Source organism: Tasmannia lanceolata, unplaced genomic scaffold (assembly GCF_043159265.1).
Source record: "Tasmannia lanceolata isolate RefF3 unplaced genomic scaffold, GAP_Taslan_0.1 ptg000012l, whole genome shotgun sequence".
Lineage (NCBI taxonomy): Eukaryota > Viridiplantae > Streptophyta > Magnoliopsida > Canellales > Winteraceae > Tasmannia > Tasmannia lanceolata.
In genome coordinates this window covers 28,085,388-28,097,653 of record NW_027518689.1, presented here as the reverse complement: position 1 = coordinate 28,097,653, position 12,266 = coordinate 28,085,388, and the positions used below count along the sequence as shown (strand labels likewise).

Sequence of the window (12,266 nt, the reverse complement as noted above, 5' to 3'; positions counted from 1 at the left end):
GATCTACCAGACTCAAATTGACTAAGTCTAGTCCTGACACTAGTTGAGTTCGTCTACATGGATCAGTTCCTTCCATTCTATCCTATCCAAGGTCATGCTCTCTGTTATATTCCTAGCCCTTAGTGTTTCCTCACTGTTCCGAGACCTAAGTTGTTTTCGGTCTGCCCTTTCCTCTTTTTACTCTTTCAACTTGGCACGAGCCACTTTTTCTCACTGGGGCATCCAAAATTAAGGCCTACATTGGATATGCCCAAACTATCTTAAGCAGTGCTCTCTCATCTTCTCCTCAATTGGTGCCAACCCCACCTTTTTATGGATGTCTTCATTTTAATTCGATCTAACCTTGTGTGACCACACATCCATCTAAGCATTCACATCTCCACTACACTCATCTTATGTACATGCTGCTTCTTGGTGGCCCAAGATTCTGAGCCGTACAGCATGGCTGGCCTCATAGCTGTCTTATAAAACTTTTCCTTCAACTTGGTAGGTATTTTACGGTAGCACATAACTCTTGAAGCATGCTTCCACTTCAACCAACCTGCTCTTATTATGTGGTTAACATCCTCTTCAATCTCTCCTTCCTTGTGTAGGATTGAACCAAGATAGCGAAAGATATCCCTCTTAGGTACCTCATGTCCAGTTATATTTACTACATCCTCGCCTGCCTTCTTACATTACTAAGGTTGCACTACATGTACTATGTCTTTGTCCTGCTCAGTCGAAAAACTTTAGATTCCAAAGTATTTCTCCATTACTCTAACTTAGCATTAACTCCTACATTAATTTCGTTAATCAATACTATGTCATCTACAAATAACACACACCACGACACCTCGTCCTGGATACCCTCCGTAAGTTCATCCATAACTAGGGTAAAAACATAAGGGCTTAGACCTTATGACCGTGACTAATGTAATAAAATCATGACAACCATAGTAGCGGATAGAACCAAGGGGCTTAAGGCTTCAAAGAGTCAAACTCGAAGGACCATCATCAAGACAAAAAGAATTTGTGGTTTAACACTAGAAGACATGGTTGCATGTAGATTTCATCTACTTGGGGCTTCATACATGACATCAAATAACAAGATTCTTTCAAGAGCCGGCCTTTTCTTTGGACATTCGGTCAACCCACTTTATCCACCTCTCACTTGAAAGAGGTCAGGATCACATGGGTTTGTTGGATTTTGAATCCATATTGAAGTTTCAAATAGAGGATTGGGCCACTTGAATTTGTGCAACTATGGTCTGAGGCTTTTAAGGTGGGTTTTTGTATTCCTCGAAACTCTAAGTCATTTCATAAAAGACAGAAAGAGATAGTCTTTCTAGTTAACTCTTTGCATTCCATTAATAATAAATCTTTGGATTTCTCAGTTAGTGGTGTGCCTTGAGCACTCGATTCCATAAGGTGGAGAGACTCTTGGCTTGTTTCTATAAAGAGAGAAAAAATACAGCTTTTCTTTAATAGAGAAGATAAAAGTTTTCTACCATTGTTGTGGTGTGAGAAAGGAAAAGCCAACCAAGGGTATCTCCCATAATTTTTGTGTCTATTTGTTCCACTATCTTCGTGCGAGATTGAGGTCCACACAAGGAGAAACCTCAAAGTGGTGTGTGATATTGGTTCACAATTCGGTCTTGTGAGATTACGTTCCACAAGAAGATTGTAGAGCCCGGTTTGCTTAACCAGAGAGATTCGAAGCTTTGCCTTCAAAATGCTTGCTAGGTGCACACCAACACTCAATTGTTGTTTCTGGAGACGGTTTGGCCGTCAGATCCTTGCACCGGAATAGGGCCGAACAACTTCTTAAGCAAAGCGTTCGAGGGCGTACAACAACTCTACATACATTGAGGATTATATATTCTATTGATTATTTTCGCACTCAAATATGAGTTTTGGTTTAAAGTATTTCCATATTTTGTAATTTATCATTTTATGGTTTTTTTCCTTATTGTACCAACAGGGTTAGCCACCGATTTCAACGCTAGAAAACTCAATAGGGAGTTTCTGGTTTGTATTTTGAGGAAAAAGTTTTTACAATTCTTCTAAAGAGCATTCACGATGGTGAGGTCCTAAGGTGAATGAATTCGTACCTAGAACAATAGAGAAGATTTACGCTGAGCAGATGTCGGGATCATTATCTTAAAGTTTCTTGCAACTTCCCAGGTTGTTGGTGGGGATCAAATATAGAGTCATTAACAGGGGACCTGGGCCTTGAAGACTTTGATTTGGAAGTTTTATGTGGGGTGGAAGACGTCGGAAAAAACCCTAACTGCGATACTCCAACTAAGGAAAGTCTCGGAGGAAGAAGACAATGGAAAATAGAGAGTTTAGGAAAGGTGTAATAATGTTTGCAACCATTTTTCTTCATATTGAAAGCATCCCCATAGGTTATGAAGAAACGTGCTGAACCCTATGATCACATATGCCCCGGGTATGTCACCAAAATCTAAGATACAAAAATGTCACAATCGGGTAGAAATCACAAATTTCAAATTTTAGATGAAGGGAAAGACCGATGCGAATGCTAGAACAATATTAATCCAGCTTGTATGGATAGACACCAAGAGGGCAACGTGGAGGTTAATATTATTCATCTGAAAGAATAATAAGCTTGAACTCGATCTAAGGGACATTCCATCGACTTCATTTCATTAATCGAAGGAATGCCCAGGGGGAGGGGGACAGTGTTTACACCTATTTTTGAATTTAAAATCGATCACATGAGACCGAGCCATCGTCTCATGGGTTGTCTTTTGAAGTAAAGCAGTTGTATGCCAACTATCAATTTTCTCAGGAGGTGGAGTCGGCGATTATACTTAAACAAAGGAACATGCAGAATTCGAAGTGAACAATTATCACAAGTCCCCTCACCGAGAACATGTGGTAGCATTGAGCAATCACATATGAAAGCTGAAAAAGGGAACGATTGCAACAGAAGAAAGGATCCCAGAACCGACGTCAAACTTGGCTTAACGTTTATCTTTACTTTTTTTACATTGTACTTTCACTGTTAAGTAATTGTAGCTTGTCTTCCTGGGTTCAAGACACGACAGAATGAATCCATCTTCTTATGTGAGCATTTCTCTTTAATCATCTATCCCTTACACTAGCGTTTGTTTGTGTTGTTTTGTTAAAGAGTTAATCATCTGTACCTGCCGATCCTGAGCCGTTTGCATTCTCTGCGCTCATCGATATTTAACACGGCCTGTTCACGTCAAGCTCGTGTCAACATGTCGTTCAAATTTTGCGCGTGTCAACATTTAAAGCTACCACTTTAGCCTCACACCGTTCTAGAAAAGTCCATTTTATCTACGAAATGCATTAGAGACCAAGGAAAAAGTGGCGTTTGCCTCTTCTTCTCAATCGCCTGAAATCCAATCAAAGGGGATGAAAAATCGGCCAACTGCCACTACAAATGAACACGATGGGCACACCCATGCATTCATCATAGACTACACACATCACTCGCACTAACCGACCAGAGGGCAGTCACCCAATGGTCTACCCAGTGATCTACCTACAGCCATACACATGCACAAAGCATATAAAATCTCGACAATATCTAAAATCTCCTTAATTTTGAAATCATCATGCAAATAATAAGTGGTCTTTTATACATAATCAAAGGAGAGCGACTTATTTAAGAATACCTTAAGCTGTCTTTTATAATAACTCAAAAAAATAACAAAAAAGTAGAAATTAAGGCTCTGTTCACTTGCCTTCTTGAGAAAGGAAAAGAGAAGAAAGTAAGCCAAATGTTCCCGTGATTGGACACGATTTGACATTTTTCGCTGTTCACTTGTTTTCTCGGAAAAGCGGAATTACACAGGTGGAAAACATAAATAATGACGTGAAAAACCAACTTTCTTGTACTTTCCCTCTAAATTTTCTTACCAAAAGGATGAGAAAATTATTTTCCTGAGAAAACCACTTTGCCTGCATACTTTCTTTTCCTTTATCGGCCAAGTGGACAACTAGAAAAAAGAATTTTCTCACAGTTTCTTTTCCTTTATTTTGTAGTTTTCCACGTCAGATTATTTTCCTCTTTTTTTTCTTTTTGATGAGTTTATTTTCCTCTCTTTTCTTTTCTTGCAGCTAGAAAACAAGTGATTTTTAGGGCAAGTCCCATCAAATGGACGGTTCAGATTGAACAAAGTAGGACAAAGTTTATCTAAGTGGGCGGGGCGCCACTACTAAAGCATTCTATGATTTTGTATTTCTCCTCCTTTCCCGTTGGCAACTTTTGAAGTTTCCCAAAAATTCTAGAATCTAAACCCTCACAGAGATCTCCAAAAACCCTCCACCGACCTAGTTTCTGTTTCTAGGGCAACTCCACTCCCTTTCTCCACAGTCTCCCACAATGGCGTCTGATGCTTCTACAGCTCTCGCAGGTTCCAAAAAAAAAAAAAAAAAAAAAAAACCCTTTTGTGTTTTCCCTCATCTTCTTCGATTTTCTAACCAATCTCTCTTCATTCTCTCATTAAAATTTTGCAGTGAGGCAGAAAGTTCAACTGTTTCTTGATGCCGCTCGCACAGGAAATTTCGATCTCTTTAAGAGTAAGGTTTTGCTCTCACAATCGGTTGCGGCCCTGTTCGTTTCAGATTATGACAACCTTTTGTCGTCCCTAAACCTATTATTGGACTCAAATTTAAATAGTTTGTGTGCTATCTGTAAAACAACCAATTACTCCAAAAGCTTAACAGTCTGTTTGTATACATCAATTTTATAATCCAGGATTGTAAAATCGTGGACTTCACAAGCTAAAACTTTGATTTTATAAGCAAAAACCTAGATTTTACAATCCTGAAAATGTGCAATGCAAGTTTTTGTTTACGAAATTCAGGTTTTAGCTTGTTAAAGATAGGATTTTAAAATCCTATTTTATAAAGTCCTTGTATCCAAACGACGACTGCTAAGATGTTAGAGTGGGTGCTCTTTTTTGGGTTGGCTGTACATGTTAGGGACCTTCCTATTTATCTTTATTCCATATTTTATGGGTTTATAAATAAATGCGTAATCCTGTAATTGCTTGATTTAAGGAGTAATTATGTGATTGAATTAAGGAGTTAATTAGGGTAGAATTAGTTTAAAGAAGGGCGGGTTTGTTAGAGAAAGAATATAGAAATTTATGAATATCAGTTGGAGGTTTGTGTTTCCTTAAATTAACCTGTCTTCTTCTTCTAATTTTCTCTTTATTTTTATTCTACAGCGCAGTGTCTTATCAGTACATGTTGATTTTTAATATCAAGGAGTTGTTGGGTTTTATTTAATCATGTGAAAAAACTCATTACTCCAAAAGCTTAAGCTGTTAGAGATGGTGTTGTTTAATCATTTATACTTCAACACGATTCTCATGGCTGCTTGACCGAAACATTGCTCTGAATCCTTTTCTGAGATTTTTTTTTTCTGTTTCTTGTTTTGTTGAAAAATAAAATAAAAATAGAACTGGCTACTCAGCTCGATGAAGAAGGGAAGGGGGTCGCGGCAACGGTGGCAGCTGTCAAGGACGCGAACAAACGGGGCGCTCTTCACTTCGCGGCCAGAGAGGGCAGGACCGAAGTCTGCAAATATTTGCTCGAGGAATTGAACCTCGGCGATGTCGATGTCAAGGACGACGATGGTAATTATGAGTTTTATCTTTGTTATCACCTCCTTTTTGACGGGTATTTTTTTAGCTTTTCTATATCAATCGATATAGTTAATGCTGCTTTTCATCTCATCACTTAAAATCTTTGTGTAATCAATCCAACCCATTGCTAATACCCTGTTCATTTGAGACTATGACAACCGATGGTGAGCCCCCAAACCGATTATTGGACTCAAATTTATATTAATTTTGAGTCCAATAATCGGTTTGGGGGCTCACCATCTGTTATCATAATCTCAAACGAACAACGTCTAAGAGGCCGCCTATCATTGAAAAGAATTATCTATATGTAATGTAAGTTAGATTTCTGTTAGGATTTGGAATTGGTGGTCTTTCTCCTTTATCTATATGTAATCTAAGAGGTTCAACATTGCTTGTTGAACCTCTTTTTGTTTGGATGGTTGATCTGGAACTGTCTCTAATTAATACTAACATAATGTGTACAACATGACACGATAGTCAGATACTTACGAATACTTTTGATGGTTAAATAATTGTCTTGTTTCAAAAATACGCCTCTCTATTTGAATAAATATCATGCTTTTTACATGCATAGTTGTCAAAACGTGACTCGACTCGTGACTCGATTTCTTAATTTTATAACTCGTGATTTGACTCAACTCTTTGACACGTAAGAGTTTTTGAAAAGAATAGAAATTTTGTTGAAAAAAATATAATTATATATCAAAAGATTAAGGATGTAAAAAATATAACCTAATAGCACATAGATAAAGCACTAAGCCAAAAATATAAATAACTATATGCTTGTAACTTGCATTCACAAAAATAATTAAGTTATGGTTGGAACTTAATCATGGGTGAAAACCCTTCCTCACTTTAGATTTGTGTCCGCCCATGATTAATGGTATGTTTGGAAGGAAATTTATCGTGGTTCGGGCTAAGAACCCAAGATTGTAAGACCGGGAGCCTACCGCACATGGTTTTTTGAAGCTAAACTTTAACGGGTATAGCATCGGGAATCCTAATCCTGCCGGAATTGGGGGAGTCTTGAGGGATGAATTTGGAGCACTATGAAACGGGTTTTTGCGAGTCCCATTGGAGTCGCTGGCTCTAATGAAGCTGAAGTGTGTGCTATCTACCGATGAATAAGTTATCTTGAGAACAGAGATTTGAATATGGTAGTAGTAGAAGGAGACTCGCTCAATGTGATAAGGTGGCTTAGTGGTTCTCATTCCTTCCCTTGGAGATTTGCCTTTCTCTTCGATGAGATACAAGACAGGGTGGGGGATGCATCGATTTCTTTCCATCAAGTTAGGCAGTCAACTAATGGTGTGACAGACAGTTTAGCTAGAGATGGTGTCTTTAGGGAGAGAGCTGAGCAATTTGTCTTCCTTACTCCTTGAGGCTTGCAGTGGGGCTTGCTCTTGTCTTTCTTTTTCTTTATCTGTATAGACCTCTTCGGTCTTTTTTCGCATTTAATGCAATTGCCGACCATTAAAAATAATAATAATTAAGTTCTAAGTTCTCCAAGTTTTCAACCATCAAAACAAGAAAAGCCCAGGCCCAACGATTCGATTTGACTCGTAAGAGTCTTATTGACTCGACTCGCAATGACTCGTTAGAGTCTTCAACAGAGGCGACTCGCCCATGCGACTCAACTCGACTCGACTCGAGAGTTGACTCGTACGACTCATAAGAGTTTGACAACTATGTTTACATGTACCTTGTATTTGCAACTATAACTGAGTATGTAAGTCTTAAAATGCTATTTCAATTTTTTTTATTAACTCCAACATTATAAGTTAAATATAGTCAAGTTTTGTGATATTAATTTATATATGTCTTGTGTATTATCCAATGACACACAATGCCCGTATCTGTATCCGTGTCCTACATTTTGGAAAATGCTGACTTGTATCTCCTTTCATGCGTCCACGTCAATATCCGTATCTAGGTATCATAGATGCTAGATTATAAACACTCATTAGTAATTACTAATTAGTGAAAATTGATCAATACACACTCACCCACACAGATTTTCTCCTTTCTTTAGTCTCCTTTCTCATATAAATGCTTACTTGTATTGGATATCTTTTACATGGTATCAAAGCTAACAAGATCAATTGACAGTTGACACGGATATTGTTTGATCCATTTAAAATGTACTTCTGTTTCTTCTAAAATCTGTCCTGGTCTTTTCTTTCTTTTAAAACCCTTATTCTTGTTTTTCCATCTCCTTCAAATCCCAAAATCTCCTCTTTTCAAAACCCTAGATTTTTTTCCTTCTCTTTCTTCTCTCCCTTCAAACCCTAGATCCTCTTTCTTCTTCAATCCATTTTTTCGAAACACAAAAAAAAATCCCTAATCCCTTTTAATCCTTAACTTTGGTCATCTCCAAACCCTAATCCCTTCCCCAAACTCTAATCCTTAACTTTGATCATCCCAAAATCTAAACCCTCCATTTGGTACTCCAATACTTAGACGGACAAACCCCTCATTCCAATCACCTCAAAAAATTTAATTCACTTGTCAAAACACTAAACCCCTAATCATTCATTTGATCATTCCGTAGTCCTCACTCACCCATTCAAATCATCCAAATTATCTTATTTTATCATCTCCAAACCACACTCCTCCCTATTTGGAACATAGGGAACCTTATTTTTCCATAGTGTTTTCATCCTCCTTATGTCTCCTTCCTCCTCCATCATTCAAAAAAAGTCTCTTTCCCCCTTCCTTTTCTTCTCCCTCTCCCTTATGTTCCCACTCTCTAATAAGATATCTCATGACAACTGCTATTGAAAAAAAAAGAAGTATCTGATGTCAACTTCCTCTGGACAGGTTAAATTCTTCATGTTGCCTGTGCTGAATGCATCCTTGACCATCTTAATGGCTTATTTATAGATCCCAAATAATATGTTCAAATGGGTTATTTTGTGTGAATAACCCTGCCCATGATTTTTGGATATCCAAGGACCAATTCATTATGGCTTTATAAACTCTACTCTGACTTTAAATAGTTCTTGCTGTAATACTTGACATCATGACTTCTAGTGATATATGGAAGGCATTGATTGACTCATATTCTCAATAATCTGAAGCTCATATTATACCATTGCTAATAGACCTTCGAAATTGCAAGAAAAGGAACCTTACTATTAATGAGTTCTTAAGCTGAAGGCGATATTTAATCAGTTTGCTGCTATCCAAAAACCTTTAGATGAAAAAAAGAAGGTTCAATATACTGTCATAGGACCTGATGATGAGTATATTATCTTCAGCATGTTCATTTTTGTGCTTACACGGTCTCGTTAATCCTCTGAACTGCATGTTACTTCTTCTCTAACACGATGGTCTTCTATCCACAATAAAGAACTCAAATAGACCTCCCAAGACACAAACTTCTTCCATGGGCCACTTTCGAGACATTATATGCTGTTGGCTATTCTACTTAGGATGCTAGTGGTCAAGGCTATCAACACTATCAACAATTGAAGTGAGATGAGCATGTACTCTGACTTCTTATTCATCAACCTATTCTTTATGACTTCCTTGGCCATATTCTTGGTCTCATACAAATACCCCATGGCAGGCTTGTCTCGGCGATCTAGCAATCGAAGCACACTTACCTAAGGCTCACGAACGTCCAGTTGGACTAGAAAGAATTGTCTGTTTGAATAATTTTTTGACTCAATGAATGTGTGATATACTGAATAGAAGAATAATCGTCAAACCCAAACATCTATTGCAAAGCTTTCCTATGTACCACAAGACTTTGTATGGTCAGGAAATTTGTCGCAAATCTTGTCTGACACACCGAATAACACAAACATCTATTGCAAAGCTTTCCTATGTATCGCAAGACTTTGTATGGTCAGGAAATTTGTCGCAAATCTTGTCCAAGCATGACACAAATCTCTCCTTTTTGTGAGCTTTTTTGGCATCAAATGGCCCTCCTTGGTTATAGATAAATTGTGTTATCTTTTGAGCTTTCTCAATTGTGTTAACTAGGGTTGCAACTTGGGTCGGGCGGGTCGGGTTTTGAAGAGCCCTACCATACCCGAGAAACTATCTCGGGTCGGGTTGGGTCGGGTTTATTTTTGGAAAGCCCATGATTCATAAACCGGCCCTACCCGAGATAGTTTCTCGGGTAGGGTCATTTTCACATTGTCGCCTTAGCTACATTTATTTTTTCTTTGGAATTAGCAGACCCTAAAATGAAGTATTAAATCCGTCACAAGTACAACCAAACATTAGCCCTAGCTACACTCAATTCATTTAATAAATTCTTATTTGTTGATCACTAAGATAAATCAAAAAATAGACCAACTTCTGTTTTTCGATAAACAAAAAAAGAGTTGAATATTAAAGTACAAAAATATCCCTCCAGATAACCCAAAGAACAAAGTTGTAAATGTGCAGGAAAAAAAACACATCACTCATCCAGTCAGTTACTTAGATAGACATAGCAGTAGATGTTTATGTTTTATGTGAAACATTTGCATGCCTCAAACTAACACAACTATGCTTTAGAAATTAGAGCATCAACAACACCCAAACAGCCTCAAAATTTAATCACCCTATATTTTTATATCAAGCATCACTCAGCTTATCAGGATTACAAAAAACTAGAGTTGCAACTCGGGTCGGGCCGGCCGGGTTTTCCAAAACCCTACGCCACCCTAAAAGCTATCTTGGGCTTGGTCGGGTCGGTTTATTTTTTTAAAAACCGAGATTCCTAAACCTGGCCCATGGTTTTTTCGGGTCGGGTTGATGCGGGTTGGGTAAAACCCGACCCAAGTTGCAACCCTAGTGTTAACAATAAAAGAAAACTCTTTCAGCGTTGTTAGGTTTTCTAGCATAAGATCTAGTGCAAGCCCATAGGTTTGTGGGGAATTCTAGAGAACCATAGGAGCTTAATGAGTTATCCTCCAAGTTACAATAGCACACACCAGTCCTGTTTTCAGATTAGGCGTTCATGAAATTAATCAAATCGTGTTAGGAAGTTTACTTTGATTTAACCTTTGAGATAAGTCAACAATAAGATTAAAATTCTACGCAATCATGCATTGCAAATAATAGATCACACCAATCCAGGGCGAATATATAGATATAACAACAACAAAATAAGGTCTGATCACAATCTAACATAAAGAAAGAAATGAAATATCTAAGACCCAAACAACCTCCTATCTAGATTAAATAATCTCATGAATAGAATAGGCTCAAAGGTCGATGACCAAGGGTAACAGTGAGTCACAAAATCAGGGCTAATGGGCTGAGAGTATCGAAGGTATGATCTCACCCCATAAGTAGGCACTAGGCATGTCACCCTCAAATCTCGCATGAAGGACCTAAGATAAGTGGTGGAACAGCCTGAAAGCTGTAAATGAAATCAAACAGATATGTCAACACCACTAAACTAATCCTAAAGCTAAATCACATCAAAAGAACTTTTCATGAAAGATCTCGAGGAGCTACATTATTTTCTTGGTGTTGAGATAGAAAGAAGCAAAGAAGGTATGGTAATGGTGCAAAAGAACTATGCTACTGATCTCTACAGTTTCCTTATGATGAATTGTGAACCGATCATCATCCTAGTGGTTTGCCAAAAGAAGGCTATTGTTAAGGATTGAAATTAAGTGCAAGATACCCTTTCTCATCGCATTATAGTTTGGGCACTTGCCGCACTTCAACACCTCTAATTTACGGGAACATACATTACTTATGTATTAAATTAGGTTTATCAATTTTCCATGACAGTAGAGAGGATCATCTATAAGCCGCCAAGAAGATAATGTGATATGCTAGAGGCATCCTTGATCATGGATTGTTTTAGGTCAGCCATCATCATAGGGGTCTAGGTAGAATGATACTTTAATGCCGACTAGGTTGGTTATCTAGATACGAGGTCAGTGGTAGGGTTTTATATCATGGAGAATACCCGTTTGATTTCACTGCAATAAAAAGCAAGACAGTTGCCAAATCTAGTGAAGCAGAGTACTGGGCTATGACTTCCACTATTGAAGAGCTCACTTAGCTCCAGCCTCTCTGTGAGGAGCTCCAATGGATTATGTTTGTTAGATTCTCGTGCTATCGAATTATCTAAGAACCATGCTAGGATGGAACATATGGAGATTGACTACCATTTTATTTGGGAGAAAGAAGAAACTGGTGAGATCCTTACTATATGTTTCGAGTCATGATTTGGTTGCAAATATCTTTACAAAGGGTCTCACTACAGATTATCATTTGCATTTAGTTGACAAGCTGATTCTGTTCTGTGGAACACATTAGCTTGAGGGAGTGTTAAACTGTATATATCCTGTAGACGTTTTGTACATTTATTATTCAGAAGTATAAAACTCATAGTAAACACTAATTAGTTTTTGTTTTTGAATGGTGAAAAGATTTCATTAAAAGAAAGAAAAGACAGAGGAGTTTTTTTTTTTTTGAATGGAGAAAAGACCGAGGAGTTTATAAACATAAAAGTACAAAGTAAGGGAATAGAAAGGGAAAATACAAATGCAATCCTCCAATAGGCTCAAGGAGGCATAAAGTTAAAAAGTTCCAAGCTCTCCTTGGAGACACCCTCTCTCGCTAATCTATTTGCCTCACCATTGGCTGACCACCTAACATGGATGAAGTAAAGAC

The 12,266-nt window shown here is 37.8% G+C and overlaps 1 protein-coding gene across 2 annotated transcripts in view; it reads left to right on the top strand.

Moving 5' to 3' along the window:
* Window positions 1–4,215: 4,215 nt before the first annotated feature.
* TPR10 (ankyrin repeat family protein) overlaps window positions 4,216–12,266 on the top strand; it is a 55,149-nt gene continuing 47,098 nt past the window's right edge. The window contains exons 1-3 of one of the 2 annotated variants that reach the window (XM_077391265.1): window positions 4,216–4,394; window positions 4,498–4,560; window positions 5,448–5,624. In XM_077391265.1, coding sequence (XP_077247380.1) covers window positions 4,364–4,394; window positions 4,498–4,560; window positions 5,448–5,624 — 271 coding nt within the window. In that variant the 5' untranslated portion in view covers window positions 4,216–4,363. The remainder of the gene's footprint in view (window positions 4,395–4,497; window positions 4,561–5,447; window positions 5,625–12,266) is intronic. The other variant, XM_077391264.1, reaches the window with a different exon arrangement.